Source organism: Phyllostomus discolor, chromosome 3, assembly GCF_004126475.2.
Source record: "Phyllostomus discolor isolate MPI-MPIP mPhyDis1 chromosome 3, mPhyDis1.pri.v3, whole genome shotgun sequence".
NCBI classification, from domain to species: domain Eukaryota; kingdom Metazoa; phylum Chordata; class Mammalia; order Chiroptera; family Phyllostomidae; genus Phyllostomus; species Phyllostomus discolor.
This window is the reverse complement of record NC_040905.2, coordinates 61364673-61383769: the sequence shown is the minus strand read 5'-3', so window position 1 is coordinate 61383769 and position 19097 is coordinate 61364673. Positions and strand designations below refer to the sequence as shown.

Genomic DNA, 19097 nt, shown 5'->3' with positions numbered 1-19097 from the left:
ATATCCATGTTATTTTTTCATCCCTTTTAGCTGAAAGCAACCATTGACCACTTGGGAGAGCATGAATCCAAGACTCAGATAGGTTATGTCACTTGCAAAGGCTCACACAGCACAGTGTGACCCAAACCCAGTTCTGACTGGCTCCCAGGCAAGTGTTTTCTGCCTCCTCCAAATCACCTATTCCACAGGCAAAGACTTGGTCAATATAACACAGTAGGGGGTAGGAAAGGAAAAATAGATAGGGAAACTAAGGCCTAGGATAAGGTGGAAACCTCTAGAGAGACAGTGATTGAGATGGACATGGTGGCCTAGGGAAGGGCAGCACACCCTGGCTCTTGAACTTAGTGGAGGTGCATGTGCTATGCTGGTTCTGAGGAGTCCTAGAAGCCAAGTGGGCACTAGGGACAGACAGTGCAGCCGCTGGGTCTGACAAGGACAGAGCATACTTCTTTATGAGGGCCCAGCTATCCTGGCACCTCCTTGACCTGCACTGTGAACTTTTAGGGGACCATGTTGGCTTCAATGGGCAGGTGTTGCCTTCCATTAGCTGTGGGGTTTAAGGCCCCACCACAGAGGAACAGGTGAAGGAAAGGCCTTCTGTCTTTAAAAAAAAGGAGAATTTTGAAGGATGGTGGTGGGTTCGTGGCCTCAGGAGAAGAGGACCAGGGTGGCTGGGGCAGCTACAGCAGCATCCAGAACAGAGTACCTATATTTGTAGTTCCCCAAGTAGTGGATACACTCTCTATATGCATTCTACTCTGTTCTTTTAAAGTATAGTATTTATGAATATAATGCAGATTGCTTGCTTGGCATACATATTTTGTTATTACAAAAATTAAGTCACATTAAACACACTCTTAACATACCTACTTTTTATATTCAGCAACATGTATAAGTATACCTCATATCACTGGAAAACCGCATAATTATTAATGGCTACATAGTTTTCACCCCATGAGTGCTTTTTCTTAAACACTCATCTCAGAAATGTTTGTTTCCAATGTGTTTGCCACCTCCACTACTGCTGCAAAGAAAATCCCAACCACATTTTTGAGCAGGTCTCCAGTAATGTCCTCTGATAAAGTCCTTGAAGAGAATTTTTGGGTCAGAGTACAGGCATATTGAGTATTTTTGCCACCCATTAAGGCTTTAATATTTTATACATGCATGCCTGGAAAAGCACCAGTTGTCTTTCCCATTTCCGCTGGGGAGCCGCTCCTGACCTCTCTCACACCCTCACCCCTGCCAGCAGCCCACTCCCACCAAAGCACTCTCTAAGAGGTTAACTGAACTTGCCCCCTGAGATCCCACATCCCACTACTGTGTTCTAATACTCAGCTCATTGTTAGTCTTCCCCACCAGCCTGAGGTTATTCTGATGATTATATCTTCCATTTCTGTATGTAATTCCAGCACAGAGCAATATTTCTCAGACAGAGCAGCATAATAGTTGTTCAAAAAATGTTTGATGAATGAGTAAATATTTTAGTCTGATCTTTCTTTCCAAATCAAAAATTGTCTAAGTTTCATGCATAATTATTTCCATTCCACAAAAATTGATTGAACATTTATAGGCTCTGTGCTGGCTGTTGTTCGAAATTGATTAAGCCCTCGTTCTTGCCCAACACGGGTTGTAGTGAGGGAAACAAACATCTAAATGGAATGCATGAATAGAATAGGTGCAGTGGTAGAGGTCTGTGTATAATATGCAGAGTGTGCAGCCAAACGACATTTAGATTACCCTGGATATGTGTGTACGTGCTGCATATATGAAGAAAAGGGACCATCTATCTGTGGCCACAACTCTTATTCCACCCTTCAGTCTGTCCCTTTCACCCAGTAACTAACTCCATATTTGCCTTTAATACTTCTTCAGTGTATTGGCTGTTATGTCACTGTATTCTCAAACTGCAGCTAAACTTTAAATTGAAAAGATAAAATCAGAGAATGGTAGAAGATGAGTGTTACCTGTACGTGACATGTCAGTTTAGATAGAGAAAGATCTAAAGATAAACACTTCTGTTTTTAAAAGTCAATTTACTAAAGATTTTCCTCATGGGAATATAAACTTCTCACTTTATGTCTATTAGGACTCAGAAAAGAGAATTAGAATTTAAAGTCAGTAGTAGCTGTCATAGAAGATGCTTATAGTTAATCTTATATTTTTGCCCCCCCAACATCTTCCTGAGTCCCGTCCACCTTGCTCAGGCTCTCCAAAGATCCATTTGAGAATGCAATGAGGTAAAGAGATGCCCTTCATTCTTTTAGACAGATTCTGCCCTGAAACCCAGCTTCTTTCCCACCCAATAGAGTATCTTGGCATCTTTGAAGGAAACCTTTAGATCTCGCCCCATAAATGGCTGATTGTCTCTTATGTGAACCCCAGTTGACCCCTGGAGCCCCAGGAACTCCTTGGAAAATCAGCTTCTTAAACTCCCCTCAAAGCCTCCCATGGATCCAAAGAATTCACCATCAAGATGGTTCTCTAATGTGTCCAAAACCAGCATTTATCCATGTGTTAACCAAATGTTTTTATTACCTCTGTTCTTCCAAAAGATCTGCCCCTACAATCTTGTCTGTTCTATAATTAAAGAGTGAGACTTAGGAAAGGAGTAAAAAAGGATAGCTACAGTTTTGGTCTCAGTTCTCAAGGTGGATGTGCTCTACTTCGTATTTGTAGGGATGTCCTGTTCACTCTTTCTGAATGATTTTGCATGCTACTCTTTGTAGGTAGCCACAACTCTGAAACTTTATGGTTAGGAAGGTAGGATGTGGGGCCCACAGAAGCGCCTTCTGGCTGACTCATGACCCCATGATTCATTCATAACTGCTGTTGATCATCACACTGTATGTAATGGGTAGTGTTGGCACCTGGTTTCATACGACATTTGTGTAGCATTATTGCCCCAGGTTTGGAAAGGTGTCAGGAGACTGCAAGACCTCTGTTAATAAAATAAAAGTGTAAGCCCTGGCTGGCGTAGCTCAGTGGATTGAGCGCGGGCTGGGAACCAAAGTGTCCCAGGTTCGATTCCCAGCCAGGGTACATTCCTGGGTTGCAGGCCATAACCCCCAGCAACCGCACATTGATGTTTCTCTCTCTCTCTCTCCCTATCTCTCTCTCTCCCTCTCCCTGCCTTCCCTCCCTAAAATAAATAAATAAATAAATCTTTAAAAAAATAAAAAATTAATAAAAAATAAAATAAAATAAAAGTGTAAACCACATGTTATATGTGTGTGGAAAATGTTTATAAATCAGAACTATTATTAGGAGTCCAATAATCCTGAGAGTTCTGTATTTGTAATTTGTTTCAGTGTTGCCTGAGGTACGTGTATCAACAGCATGCAACTTGAAAGCCTTTGCCCTATCCCATAGGTTGTACTGCGTAGGCAACCCAACTTAAACACACCTTCAAAGACATTCTCTGTCATTTGTTACAGAATTTAATTCATCATTCAAGAAAAATAAAATAACTGTTATACCATATCACTTAGTTTTAAAATAACCAAGTATTCTGCTAGCATGTTTAAATGAAAGGCCATTCACCAAAAAAAGTTTCCAAATGAGTTACACTCCCATGGCCAGAGCAAAAGCATATTTAAAAGGGATATTCCCACAACCCCTTTCCAGTTGGTAGAGGTTAAGAGCCCGAACTGTGAAATTAGAAAGACCTGGGATGAAATTCCGCACGTTCCATCTGTTAACTCTACAAATTTATTCATTCCCCTTAGCCTCAGGTTTCTCAACAGTTAAAAAGCTGATAATGCCCACCTGGTTGAGGTCTTGAGGGTTAGAGCCAGTTAACATGCTGTGCTAAGCATATAGTGAGTGCCCAATAAGTGGCCATTAAGCACACAGCTCTGTATAAAACAGGACAAGCCAGTGTGGGTATAATGGGAGTTTAAACATTATATAAGTCACTACCTTTCCTAAAGAGCCATTCCCTTCAAAGCAGTATTGGAGAGGATGGATTTACATGGCCATTAGTGGTTCTAGATTTTGAGTTTGTATGGCCATTAGTGGTTCCAGATTTTGAGTTTGTGGACAAAGACAACAGCGTTGCCACAGAAAGATTCCCTGTGTGTCTATAATCCCCCTTCTATGTATCTGGAAGTCCCACAAAAAAATTGTAATGTATTTTTATCAACAGAAAAAGCTAATGAAGATATTTGAGCAATCTCCTACAGATTAAGGGTTCTTGGTAACTGAATTTTACAGAAACACTATAAATGTATGGCATTTTACAGATCATATCCATAGATACTTGAAAGAAACATTTTTCTTGATTATTGTTATACAATCTCCACCACGCACAATGCATAAAGACAAGGGCTGGCGGCACTGTCAGCCAAGAATAGGGCATTTCCCTGAAGGCATCACTGAATCCAAGACAAAATACTTCGTCCTAACAGCTTCACTCTGGATGTCAACTGCGAGAAGGGGAAAGGTAAACGCATACTAGCATACCAGGCCTGGGCACAGGGACTAATTTTAATAAATCAGAATAGAACATGAAAACGTCAACTTAATCAAGCATTTAAATTTTATTAATCAAGCCTAATTTTTATGAGTACAAATAATCACTGAAGCTGGACAAATTTGTTCTCGATTGCATCAGAAACATAATTTTAATATTTAATGGACTGATGAATTTAAATGGAGAATTATCTTTATGAAACATGCTCTTCATAATTTGCCATTAAATGAGAAATAAAAAAATCAACATAAATCTTACATAAAGGTTATTTAACTAAGTGTTGGTACTATAAATATTATAAATGCATTATGCACTAATTTAGCAATCACACAGTACACTACATAAAGCCCAAATGATAAGTGGACCAGGCCAGCTTTTCCTAGAGTATAGAGCTCTTGTGTTACATTGTGGGAAGCCCATGATAAAATGGTTATGAAGGTTTTGTGTGAGGTTTCGTGAACATTCTTTTCATTCAGGCTTTTATGCTACAATTCACCATTCACCACAGACATTCTTTCCAGTTCAAATGTAAACCCACACAGATTGTCTTTTGTGAGGTGATTATTCTTTACAAAAAAAAGATTAAAAATATTTTTATCATTATGATGTATAGAAAAGGGATATAAGAAGAAAGGATGACATTTTCTGACTATATGATTTTTGATATTCAAAACATGCTCCATTTTTAAAGTTAGATTTTCTAAAAATGTTCTCAGGCCTCAAAATATTCTAGGCACAAGAAGAAAAAAAAAGAAAAATCAAATTAGCATCAGAATATTTTTGTCTTCAAATGTCCACCTATTCCCCTCCCCTGCTTCACTACCCCCAACACATCACTTCATGTCGGCAGTAGCTGTGAATTTCTGTAACAAGTGAATCAAGTCTAACAAAGTTTGCTACCATTAATCTCCAGGAAAAATTATTTTTTTTGTTTTTCCAATTCTATAAAGGTCTCTAATGTTCCGAAAGTGTAGCATTTTACTGCAGTACATGTGTTGAACTATATATTTACCTCATAAGAACTCCTTGTTATGGTAGCATTAATGCTGTCACACATATCTGATAGGGTTAAAAGGCAAAGGACATTTCTAAGGAGACTGGAGATTGAAGGACGTGGAATTCTCACAGAATCCACAGCAGCTCCTTCTTGCTTGGCAGAAAATATTTTAAATAGGTAATGTAGACTTTTATTGGACACTGAAAAAATAAAAATTCCTTAGGTTGTTTTTAAAATTTGAAACATTTAAAAGTATGCCTTTTTTGTTATAAGTTTTTGGCTCTAAAATGGAAATTCTGTTTTATAAGCAAGGCTTACATATATAATTTTTTATTTGAAATATGTTTATTATTAATGGGAAAATATTTTGCTTTGAAAATTTAAATTTTATAAAACATGTTAGTTATAAGTCTAATAGTTTTCTTTTAATTTCATTTGCAGAGCACATTAAACAATTCAATATTTTGACCTTTTGCATACTTGTTTTAACCTGACAAATAGTATAGTTTCAAGAAAACATTATTTAAAAAGCATCTTGTAGGTTAATAGTTGGCTTATCTTTTCTACTGAATTGTATTTATATGCAACATCCTAAAGACAGCCAAGATTAGAATTTCCCTGCAAGCAAAAATACAATACATTGGGAAGCCTTTAGATGGAGACATAGTTCAAATAAACATGAGAATTCTGTTCACAGTGCTTTGTGTAAGTATAAGAATGAACATTTAGGAATACTGAGAAGGAAATAAAAGAAGAAATTCATTCAAGATGCTTATACTGATTATAGAATTTATATTATATTTAGCCTTTTTTAATGGGAGGGTTTTTCTGCATATTAAACTGACACTTAAAAACTGAAAGGTTACATACTCTTGGCCAGTTAAGTAAATTTACCGTCCTTGCACCTTACAGTAAAGCACATTATACTGCAAATAAGAATGCTGTTGTTGATGATGCAGAGTGCAGGCTGTATATAATCAGTGGTATGCATCAAAAGTCACCTGATAGCCACATTAAAGCCACATTTCCTATTAAGAATCAGACTAAATTACAACATGGCACTTCCCAGAATGAGCCAAGGAAATGCATTCTGTAAGAAGAAATAATTGTATCTGAGTGTCTCTCTAAAAATCAGGAAGTCTTTTAGCAGTAAGTAGTAATGCTTTTCTTTTTAGTCTGCCTTCTTTTGTATTGCATTATATTCAACCTCGCTGGCAAGTCTATCACACTAATTATTATTACATCTAGAGGTTCAGTTATCTTGATGACTACTGTAGCTGAAATACTTCAAGGTCAAATTTTTAATAGCATGAATCAAACTAAGCAGCCATCATACATGCAGTTGCTTTTGAGATATACTCGATGAGACAGCATATCCCAGACCTGTTTATGGGTCTTATAATACTTTCAAACGTGGAGTAAATTGTATGTAGGGTTTAATTGCACCATTCATTTTACAAAAGTTTTTTCTCAAAAATCTTGTGAGCAGAAGATGTCCTGTTGTGAAAATGACAGCACAAGTTCACCTATGATAATTTTACTGACCACAGAAGTCTTCAGCCCAGCCTCCAGTAAAGTGATCTGAAATAATCTGAGTGATTATATGCATCTTCTCAATCTATCTGATGCTTATACATGTAGTAAATCCATTGGCACACAAATGCGTGCTTTGCTTGGATTATGCACACAGGAAGTGAAATAAATGGACTCTAGACGAGGTTGAAGAATTCTCCTCTCCCCAAATTCTTCCATGTCTTTAGGCTGGAAATGGGCATTTAGTTTGTAGTACACCCAAATAGTATTTGTACACATTCAGATGTTCTATGAGTATGAAATTAAATACAAAACTTTGCTCTTTTGTGACAATTTTCTTTGATTTTTTTTAACATCACATTGCACATCTGGACCGCAGTGATTTCTTCTTTAATTTGAAAGTGTTGCTTTTTTAAAAGACTGTTTGAGTAAAGCCATTTGAATTGTGCAACTATTCATCCTGAACATAGCAAAACATCCACTTAATTCAAAGATTATTTCCAAGGAAAAAGTAAACATATAAAAGAAACTGGTTTGTGTCAGCTTTGACTTTTGAAGTTTTTTGGCTTTGTGTTACTCGAGAAAAAGGTGACCCGACCAGGATTCTTTTGGTTCCTTTTTGTTTAAAGGGGTATAAATTAGCGGAAGACTTTATCCCTGGGAACATCATAATATGACATGATTCTTCATGGAAATGTTAACCCCCTTTTGAAACGTTAGTTTTAAAACTTGCATCCTAAATTGGTATTAAAAAGGCATAACTAGTAATGATTTTAATATGACATTTACCTGAGTTCACTTCCCTCCTCCTTGCACTGTCTGGGTCTTCCTTCTCTGCATCTATCTGGTCCCCTCACCTGCACATCTTTGTCTGGTAAAATAATTCTAACCATGTTGTCACATTTTTACTCAGATTACCAACATCATTATTAACACTTTCACCCAGATAAAATTTCATTTCCTTGTAAATCATAAATTGTTTAGTTGTATTGAATTATAATTAAAAGTCATAATAAAAAAAGCTCCTGAACAACTATATAAAATATATATATTCTACAGATTCAATTTTGCTTTATTTTGAAAATAGGCTTTTTAGGAATGTACAACCACATACTATATTTTATATGGTAATGACAAATGTTCAGCAAATATGGACTAAGAAAGAAGAAACATTATGCTTTTAAAAATGTTACCTGCTTTTTTTTTTTGCTGTAATGTAGCTGGCATGCTGTATTTGGGGCTATCTACGTGTGTTTTTAAAATGTCATCTTTATTAGTATTACATTCAAGGAATAGTACCAAGAATCCGTTTCTCTCCAGACCTTCCTTCAGTGTGTGGCACATAAGTCCGTGACGAGCGACATTACAGAAGGTCATGTCACTTTTAACTGCTTGCATTACATCTTTCTGATTTCCCTAGTGCCCTTCCTTTGTTTGATTAATACCACTTGTTTTCAAGCAAGGTATCAAAAATCGTAATTTGGAAAGAAAATTCTAGGGCTCATCTAAGATATTCCCCCTCAAGAAAAAAAAAAACAAACAACTTTGTAAAAACGTATGTTTTCTAACACGTGCATTTTTCATCACTTCTTTTTTTTTTTCTTAAGGAAATACTATGTATTGTTACTAAATTATTCCTGACAGATGTTTGGGCAACTGGACTTTGTGTGCTTGAAAACAAAGCTAAGTAGTCCTTCTCTGGTTTTGTTTGAAGAGGAAAGAGCTGGGATTGGACAATAGGACTCCTTTATTTTATTTGTTTTCCTTGGTTGTGTTAAAGCCCAGCACTCTCTTTCTGAATAGTAGGTGTTATTTGAGTTCTCTGGGAAAGGTTGCAATTCTGTGCAGTCATTAAATGCACTTCAGTGATATATACACTTTGTTCTTATTTAAAAGTTCAGTTTGCAGTTTCTATGTATGTTGCATTTGGCCAGGGCTCATGTCCAAGTACAGCCCAGCTTTTCAAAGCCATCCATTTCTTTGGACCACTAAAGCCTGAAAATTAGTCATGAAAGCATTATCATTTTAATTGGGGATCTTTTTCCACACCTCTACTGTGCCCTTCTATGTATTTCTTAGTGTTCATGAAACAGGAACTGGAATTTTGTATGCCATTAAGAACACAGAAAAAATTTATATATATAATTTAATTTCCAAAAATTAATGTTTCAAATACTAGTAAATTGATTTTATTAATAACTAACATTATGAGTACTTCAATACAGGAACTGTGCTAAGCACTTTAAATACATCGTCTCATTGAATTCTCAATCAGCTTGTGGAATAGGTGCTAATATTTTTATTTTCCAAGCCATCTTAAGCTTCATCTTAACAAAATATAATAGTGGGATACATTTTGAACCAGCTTAAAGGCATCAGTAAGAAACCAGCTATATTATAAATCCTTGCTTGTAGATGTTTATGATGTAACATTAAAAGAGCACTGGAGGAGGGGAAAGCCCTCACTAGAGAGCTAAACAAAACACAAAGGCCTCTCGCTAACACAACACTCTTCTGCCAAATGTAAAAGCAAATGGTTGCACTGGGTGGTTCTGGCTGCACATTTGTGGAGCAATTGTGCGTAGCCAATTACCCACTTGTGAAGGGTAAGAACAGTATGGGTTTCACAAATGAAGAGCCTGGATCTGTAGACCACTTTGAGTCATTCTTGAACATAAGATCTGCAGTTTACAATGTGTCAGTTAAGCTTTTGGTTTGTTTTATGGTTCAATAATATTTTGAATTTTTGAAAATCAGCTTGAAGGTGATGGAGAGTTCCAAATTTTCAAATAAAGGTTAGATATTCATGGTTTGTATTTTCAGGCAAATATGTGAAGGCATTTTGAATATTTGCTTTTATTAACCTGCATAATTAAGTACAAATCTTTCTAGGTGAGCTAGTTCAGTTCTGTGAGACAAATGATAGGCACTTTACCAAAAAGTGTGTTCAAGGATATGGAGAATAGATGATGCATGCATCTATTCGCTCTGTCATTAAGTGCTTCTTGAACACCCACTGTGTAGCTCGCAGTCTGCTGGGCACAACGTAACACCACCACCCTGTCTTTATAGCACCTGCGGTGTGATGGTCAGCACTGAAGAGGGGAGGCATGGAAGATTCTCAATAATAACTAGTGAAAATATTGAGAGTTTGTGCACAGGAATAAAAGTGTAGCCTTCATTTATTTCCCTGACATGTTTGATAAATGACTCACATGGGTAATTTTAGGGGAAAACTACTTAATCTAATGGATATTAAATCATCATGCTGTGTTCCTTAATATGAGTATATATAATTTTTATTTATTGGTTTTTTAATAATTTGTATTTTTAACTACAGTTGACATACAATAGTGAATTAGTTTCAGGTGTACAGCATAGTGATTAGACATCTATAACATGCCAAGTGGTCACCTCAGTAAGTCTAGTACCCATCTGATACCTACATAGTTATTAAAATGTTATTGATCATATTCTGTACATTGCACTTCACATGTCTGTGACTGCTTTTAGAACTGGCGGTTTGCACATCTTGTCCCTTCCTCTTTTTCACCCATCCTGGCAGCCATCAAAATGTTTCTCTGTGAGTTTGTTTCTGTTTTGTTTCTTCCAGTTTACATAAAAGCAATATCATATGGTATTTGTTTTTCTCTGACTCATTTCACCTACCATAATTCTCTCTGGGTCCCAGGTCCATCTTTACTGGCACAAATGGCAATATTTCATTTTATAATATTTTATGGCTAATAGTCCACTGTGTATATATATCACAGCTTCTTTATCCATTTGTCTGTCAATAGACACTTAGTTTGCCACCAAAAAAATAAAAAGGAAATAGATAATAACCAACCTTAAAAATTACTTATTGCAAATCTAAAATTTAAAACATCATTTTATTAGAGATATAAAATTATCATCATTTTTTAAAATCTCATGAGGTTTAGTGTTTTGTTTTGTTTTTTTAGGAACTGGATAGGGTTTGAAAACTCATTCTCTGCTATCCCACAGTCTGGGTTTGAGTCCTAGTTCAGCTACTTGTTGTTAGGTGAATTCTTTTGTTTTGATGTAACACAATGTACTGAAATATTGTGACTGCTTTTCCTATTTGAACCTCCAACACAGCCCAGTTGTGAATAATCTGGCATATAGTGTCTAAGTTATACATTGTTACTACTGTAGTCTGTATGCCTATGATATGAGTACTTTAAAACTGTAGGAAATTAAAATCAACAGGAAAATTATCTGATACTCTTCATTAAAATTCTACTGGATTATAAGCCTTTAGAGAGCTGATATGAGTATAGATGAATTATCCGTGTGTTATTCACTTTGTATTCCCACACCACCTAGCACTGTGTTCCTTGGACCAGTGGGGTTTGTAATGGAGCTTATGGAGTGGCTGCATATAGTTACAGAGACAAGGTCAAGAATCCTTCTTTCTTGTTGATGCTGAATTGCTTTATATGTCTCCAGAATAAGAGTAAACTCTCAAGTGATATTGGAAACAACACATTGTTTTACTACAGTTTATTCAAAATACTGAATGTCAAATGAAAGACATTTTGAATGAACCGTATAATAGAAGATTTAAAGTATGACATTAAATTAAGAACAGTCTCTTACATTGTCAGATGCTTTGAGCCATATCAGTTCCTAAGAACTGGATGTTTGTGTTTGGGCTATTATTTTTAAGCAGTTAATGCTTTTAGAATATTTGAGAAAAATTATTAGGATAACTGAGAGTCCTGGAATATCATCTTAGTTTATGGAACTCTTTGGCATGATGAAGTCTTAGTTATTGAAGTTTTCATTCAATAACTATGCATATTCCCATCTTATCATAAAGCCCACGAAAGAAGGACCAGTGGTCTCTTATCTTCTACAGGTATCAGCTTGGGGAGAAAGGTTAAAAATATTTGATAATTGCATTATCTATTGAGTTTATTTGGAGCTATAGAAACAGACTAGATAAAAAAGTAGAAATGCCACATGATTTAGAAATGACATAAATAGAATCATCAGTTGTCACTTACTTGAAAAACAACCCCCCCAATTAAAATTTTTTTTTAATTTCCATTGAGTGTTGTGTGTATGTGTGTATGTGTTTAGGTGTATAAAACTGTAATGCAACATCTGAAACCCTAATCATAATAACTGTAGTTATATAATGATCAAGGCAAACAGAAACTACCTGGCAAATCCAAAATGACCAGTCCAGTCTGCTGAAGTAGATAAACTAGAAGCCATTAAAAAGATATGTATGCATATCCACCTGCATACATGCATGTTATACATATTTGATTATTAAATATACTTCTAATTTTCTTTCAATAATAATGTCCATTCTCATTGTAAATCACAGAGAATTAATGTTAGCATACAGCTAATCCACAAAATCAAAAAGTAATAGAGATAGTCAAGACTTGACAGTTATACACAGAATTAAAACTTGAGCCATGAAAGATATGGTTAGTTTTTTTGCCGTAGACCACCCGCATGATTCAATGAACAGATTTTAGTGAAACTAAGTTAAAAATAGCAGAGCTGTTTTCTGCTTACTTATCTAGCTCCAAATTTAAAGTGCCTGATAATATAGACAGCAAGGTAGGTAAAAAGGAAATTTCCTGATTTAAAGCGTCTCTCAAATGAATGTTCATTTACCTTATGCATATTTCAAATTCTTTAGGTTGTCACAGAATATTTCACACAAATAGGGTTCCCTTGACTGGGATTCAGTTCCCTGGTTTTAATCAATTAAAGACATGGCATTTTCCTCATCTCGATCTCTAGATCAAATATTCCCTCGCAGCGCGTCTGTTTCAAATGTTAATAAAGTTTTCATTTCCAAAAGGTTCAAAATGACAGAACAAAATTCTCTCCTTTAAGAGCATGAAAACGACTTCTGTTTCTGTCTGCAGGTAGTGGAGGACATGCTAGAGGACGAGGAAGAAGAAGATGACAAAGATGACAAGGTAATTATCTTTCCCAGCACTTGGGTACCTGGGGATGGGGAAATGTAGACATGACACTGTTTTCACAGACAGTTAACAAAGGAGTTGAAGTGTTTGAGTCCAGAAAATTGGACAGTGCTGTTTATCATCCTAACAATGCCACTGCATGTTGCAAAGAGGGAGAGAGGGCTATAAATCCTCTTCGCTTTTGTCCAGAGCTGGGTCAAATATTTTTCTGCCAGGGACAAAAAAAATAATTCAGCTTGTCTGGAACTTGATAGCTCTCCTGAAGATAACGGCAGTGACAACTGTTTTGAAGGGCAAAAATTTGTCCTATCTTGAGTGTTACAAATCGGGCTACACTTTGGGGGAAGAGAGAAGAGGAAAAATAGCAGGCTGCGTAAGTTGAACATGGATATTGTCATCTGTAATTTTCAAAAAATTGCTGATCAAAGGAACACATGTGAGCGGAGGGGCATTTAAATAATCCTGGTGCTCACTGCCCTATGCCTAGACTTGACTTGGAATGGCCCTGGGGCTTCTTGGTCAGGAAAGCATGTTTGGAGAGGCTTGTTTTCCCATTGCTCCTTGGCTTGGGGATGGTGCCCACAGTAAATAGCGGCTAGTTTCTAGGACTGCTTGGATTGGTTGTCCCCTGGGGAGAGAAGACAACTGGAGGGAGGAATTAGAATGACCTTGCACTGCTGCAGCAGTGCCTGGGGTCGGAAGAACGGCCTTGTGTGGCAGGGAGGGTAGCAATGCTGGTTTGTCATGTTGGGCACTTCAAGATCTAAACTCGTCCTGAGGTGAGACTGAGGGAGAGAGAGACTCTTGTTCATTAGTTCTAACTTGTTCGTCACATAAAACCAGATTTTGACTTTCACCAGACTCTATCTGAATTCTGTTATAGTAAAGCAGTGAAATTTTTCTGAAGGAGGGAGAAAAACAGTGTATCTTAATTTATACCCTTGACCTTTGATTCCAGTAGAGATGTACAGTTATATTTTAGTTTAAGAATTTTGTGTGCTAGAGGCAAGCATTGGAAATGTCAGAAAAATTCACAGTGATTAGTTAACTCCCAAATGATTTTTTGCCTAATATTTAATGCTAAAAAGAAAATAGAAACACACACATGCACACATATTTTTTCCTTTCCAATGCTCTTCCAAACGTTTTTAAATTAATAGAGCTTTTATGTAAGATTTTTCTTATGTACATCATTTAGTCATTAGCAGTATCATTAAGCATAAACTAACAACAATCTTCCTACAAAAACACATATGTGCTTGTTTTTAATGTTAAATAACAAGACCATACACTTATGGCAATAAATGGTATGATTTATTGTTAAGGTCAGTTGTAGAGCTGTAGAGAGCTTGTATTTTAACTCAACATGCCAGCTCTGAATCATCATTTCTCTGCTGATAAACACTTAGCTGCCATCCATTTATGGCCATTTTCCTTTGCTTGTTGCTGCTTTATTATTAAAGCCACCATAAAGATCCATTCCAGCGGTGGGCGTTTCCCCAGCACTGTTCATAAATGGAAACCCTTAGTGAAGTCTAGTGCTTCAATTGTCCCTGCTTGAAGTCAGGCTGTATTTTATAGCCAGTTTGTTGATATTCTGTACCACTAATCTCCGCTTTATGGTCATTTTTAATAGAGAGGATGGTAGCAGTGGAAAATCAATAGCACACCTGGTTAGCCAGCTTACCAAAACATAGACGCCAGGTAGAACATGCCATGGTGGAAGCAGTACCAGTACCTCTGTAATCCAGTGTTTGGTTGTCTGAAATTGACACCCCCCTGTTAAGACATTTTTAGACCTAGTTGCCAAAGTTAATTGAAAGGTGTGCTTAAATTACTATGTGATTCAACTGCATTCTTCTGTACAGGATGCCAACAAACTGTGTTTTCCATAAGGAAGGACTGTGAGCTGATTTTCATAAATCCAGTCCTTTATTTGAATGATATATAAGGTTTTTCTTTTTATTCATAATGCAATTTATAGCATTAAAATCATATCTGAACAGAAAGAAAAATCTGAAGTGTAATAGTTTACAATAGACTTTAGGGGCTTGTGTAATAGAGGGAAGATTCGTAGAGTGGACATTTTGAAATACAAAGTTTTTACTCTAAGAAATGGAAATATGAAAGGACCCTTCAAGTTTCTATGTGCCAGCTCCTCTGGATCGGCTCTCGCAGTGGTGAGTGCTCTGAGCCTTGGCTATCAGTGTGTCTGAGCGGGAGAAGGGTAATTTCCTACTTTAAAAAATTCATTGGTTCCTCTATTTAAAGTTTGTGTATAGAGTCATGCATAATGGAATTTCATGAGAAAACAAATGTATTTTTTGCCATACGAGCAGGTACTGACCTCTAGCTCTCATTATTTCTCTGTTTTCTCATATGGTATAATAGTGGGGTCGGGTCAGTGGGTCTTCTTATAGGATAAAAGTAAAAAAGATTAATAAATGTGCCAAAGCCTCACTTTAATTGAACCTGAAGCATATGTTGCAAGTATGTAAAATATGTCCCAGATGTTTCACCAGGGCTGGTGTCTTGGCTTTCCCTGATTACCACAAGGCAACTATTAGTCCTATAACCTTTGGACTTGGGGGTAAATGGGGTATTACATGGCACAGAATGAGAGCACCTGTTTTCCATTCAGCAAAGACCCCTGGCAGGCTTTGCCTAAGCTTATCCATATGTTTTCACTTAGCAGATTGTTGGGCGATTATGAAAAGTGTCTTTCTTTAGAGCCAGCATTGATATTAGTCACTCACAATGAAAGGGCAAGTCATTGGCTACTTGACAAGGTCTGTGTGGGCATAAACTGAAGTCATTTATTTCATTTGAGCTTGGAGTGTTTTCTCTCAACATAATTACATAGATGGTATAAGAAGTTGAAGCAGACCAAGATATAATTACTTAACATAGTAGTTTTGTAATAGCTTTTCTTTAGGGCTGATTTTAGCACCTGGGAAGACTTTGGGTAAAGGTGGTAAAAGCTCAGTCATCATTTACCTGGATCGCCAGATCTTAGGTGTTGTACATTGTGACCTTTTGAGTATTTTTGAGTATGTGAATTTTTCCTTTTTACTAAAACAGCTGAGGGTTTGTCATCCTTGGACTTATTCTTCATTCCAGAATCCATTGTTGACTTTAGCCTAAATCATTGATTTGTTAATATTTTTACTTACCTGCATTACATAGTAATACCATGTTAAGCTTTTCTGAAGATGGTATTAAATGTTAGAAAGACATCATACTGCATTTTCAGTTCCCTTTGTTGTAGAGCGTTTTTTCAGCCGCCAACCACAAAGTCACAGTTCGATCTGATTTTTGACCTGACATCAAATCCTGCCTTTGTGGTTAATAGAATATCTTGTAAATAAGGCTTAGCTAAATTACCCAGGAGGAGCTATCAACAAGCCATATAAGAGTGTTTTTCACTATGTTATATATAATACAGTGGTCAATCTGCATAACTTAGACATCTAATTAATGAATATCAACTTTTGTTTTATAGCTTAAAAAGTTTAGGCATGTTTCCCGTGGTGTGTCCTCCCCTTGTAATGGGACCCAGCTGCAATATCAGGAAGCAGAAGATAGAATGCAGGTTTTCCTCAGGAAAGGCAAGGATTCCAATGCATGGCATTCTAGTAATGTTTATTGGTAAAAGATATTAAAATGTTGAGGCATTTATGCTCACATTGCTTCTCCTTTTTTCTTCAACCATTATGTCAAGGTTACTGTGTATCAAGATAACTAAATGCAGTGAATGAAACATATCTGAGTTACTTCAAAATACACAGATTGTTTGCTTTAATTCCTAGAGTCTGTGTCTTCCAGTTAGATTCTTCAGCCCTAAGCATGTATATAATATACCCAAGGTGCATACATCTTTGCGTCTCAAACCAACTGCAAGGGAGAAAAAAAGATAACTCTGATACATGATATGAGAGAAGATTTTAATCTGACAATATGGCATTTTCTTATTCAATAAAATAACTGCATGCAGGGAAAACAGATTAAAGCTTTGGAGAAAAGCAGAGAAAGAGGAGACAAGAAAAAATCTCTTTAAAAAATCCCAAGTCATGTTTAACTAAAATACCATTTTATTAGTTTATTAGTTTTCTATTGCTGCATAAAAAATCACCACAAATTTAGAGGCTTAAAACCATACACATTTATTAGCTGTCAGTTCAGTAGGTCAGAAGTCCAGGCATGGTTCAAGAGCGTTCTCTGCCCAGAGTCTCACACTGAGGGTGTCAGTCAAGCTGAATTCTTGTCTCGAGGCTCTACAGAAGAGTCCACTCCCAAGCTTATTCAGTTTGTCCATAGAATTCAGTTCCTCAGAGTTAGAAGGCTGAAGCCCTTGTTTCCTTGCCAGCTTTCCACTTAGTGGCCACTTTCCATGACCCTCTCCAAATTTACACCCATCAATGGAAAACCTCCCTTCTGTCAAATCCATCTCACCCTTCGAAACTCTTTCTTCAGGAAGAGCCTACTCCCTTCAAGGACTTGCTATTAGGTCAGGCTGACCAAAAATAATCTCCCATTTTAAAGTCAATGTGCCATCATAACCCGATTGTGGGAATGACTATTCCATCATATTTCTAGATCCTTTGCACACAGGGGGATGGAGTGTATGGGATGGATGCCCTGGGAGGTGGAACCTGGGCAGCCAGCTCACAATCCTGCCTGCTACAACCACGCTCTAGAACAGAAATGGAACAATATTTGTGTTCCTTGTGTGTACCTATTGTTATGCTGTGATATAACTATTTTACAATAAACAAGTCAGACATGTCCTCTCAAAAATTATAGGAAACATCTCATACCAGAGGTATAAACTGAGATATATTTTATATTACAATATGTTCCACTTATTACCTCATTCTGCTCTGGACTGAGGGGCAACTGGACATGCAACCAGCCCAGTGGGCTCTTGCCTTTTGATGTTTCCTTCTGGGCGGAAGAGCGAATAAGAATAAAATTGGCAAAAAGTGGGGAGGGTCCATTCCTCCTTTTGGGGACCTGTTGTTTCTGAGATCCATTGAGCTGAGAGCCCACTGACCTCAAGACAGTGGAAACAATCTCTGCTTAATCTAGGCTCATAGCAACATACAGCTGGAGGATGCCCAAGACAGGCAGGCCTCAGAAGGCTGCCTCTCTGCCCTGCGGCCTTATGTCTCCTCGAAGGCAATGGGTGTTCTGCCTGTACGTGTGCAGTTCACATCCTCATTCTGGCCTCAGCTAGTGCTGCCCCCAGACAGTCCTTAAGCACAGCCCAAACACCTCACCTGGCTGAGTCCCCGGGTAGAGAGGATCTGCAGCACTGTGACTCTGACTGGTAAGGTTTCCAGGAGGGTTGGGGTTTGATTGATAAATTGTGTGAGCCAGACTTCTCCGTGGAAGTCTGGGATTAGGGGCCTCTGGCATCAGACTCACCCAGTTGTCTCTCATCCCAGGACTCCCTGGCAGGCCAGGGAACTCAGGAGATCCCATGAGATCTGCCTTCCTCTGAACAGTCCCTGAACCTCAACGCTTCCCAGCCCCTCCTCTCCCTGCCTCTCCTAGTTCAATCTCATTTGACAATGAGGAAACTGTGGTTCAGCCAAATTGAAGTGAATTGGCAAAGGTGTTACAGATAATAAGTGGCAGAGCCAGGACTAACACTCAGATTTTCCAAGTTTGGCATCTTTGCCCTTCCTTAAGACTAGGTTTTCCAGGAAAAAAATCAAAGTACAGATACAGATTACCTCAGGCATGATCTTTAAGTTTTGGTACCACAGTCAGGGAACGTTCCGTCCATGCCAGCTAAGGCTTATTTACTTCTGGTTGCTACTTCTCCTCACTGTTCCCTTGCACTTTCAGCCCTTCCCCACCATACCAACTAAGGGGGTGTATGACAGGCAGAATGATAGCCCTTCAAAGATGTCTCTGTCCTAATCCTTGGAACCTATGAATATGTTACACTACATGACAAAGAGGCATTGGGGTAGCAGATGGGATAAGGATTGCTCATCAGCTGACCTTCCAGTAGGGAGGTTATATGGGATTATCTGAGGGGGGCTGATATAACAAGTGGCCTTAAAAGTGGAAGAGGCCATCAGAGTGTGTGGCAGCTGATGCCTGC

General features: G+C 37.5%; 1 protein-coding gene across 10 annotated transcripts in view; it reads left to right on the top strand.

The window, feature by feature from the left end:
- MCTP1 (multiple C2 and transmembrane domain containing 1) overlaps positions 1-19097 on the top strand; it is a 471427-nt gene that overhangs the window by 393564 nt on the left and 58766 nt on the right. For all 10 annotated transcript variants that reach the window (XM_036020549.1, XM_036020547.1, XM_036020545.1 and 7 more), the window contains one exon: positions 12923-12976. In XM_036020549.1, the coding sequence (XP_035876442.1) occupies positions 12923-12976 (54 nt within the window). The remainder of the gene's footprint in view (positions 1-12922; positions 12977-19097) is intronic.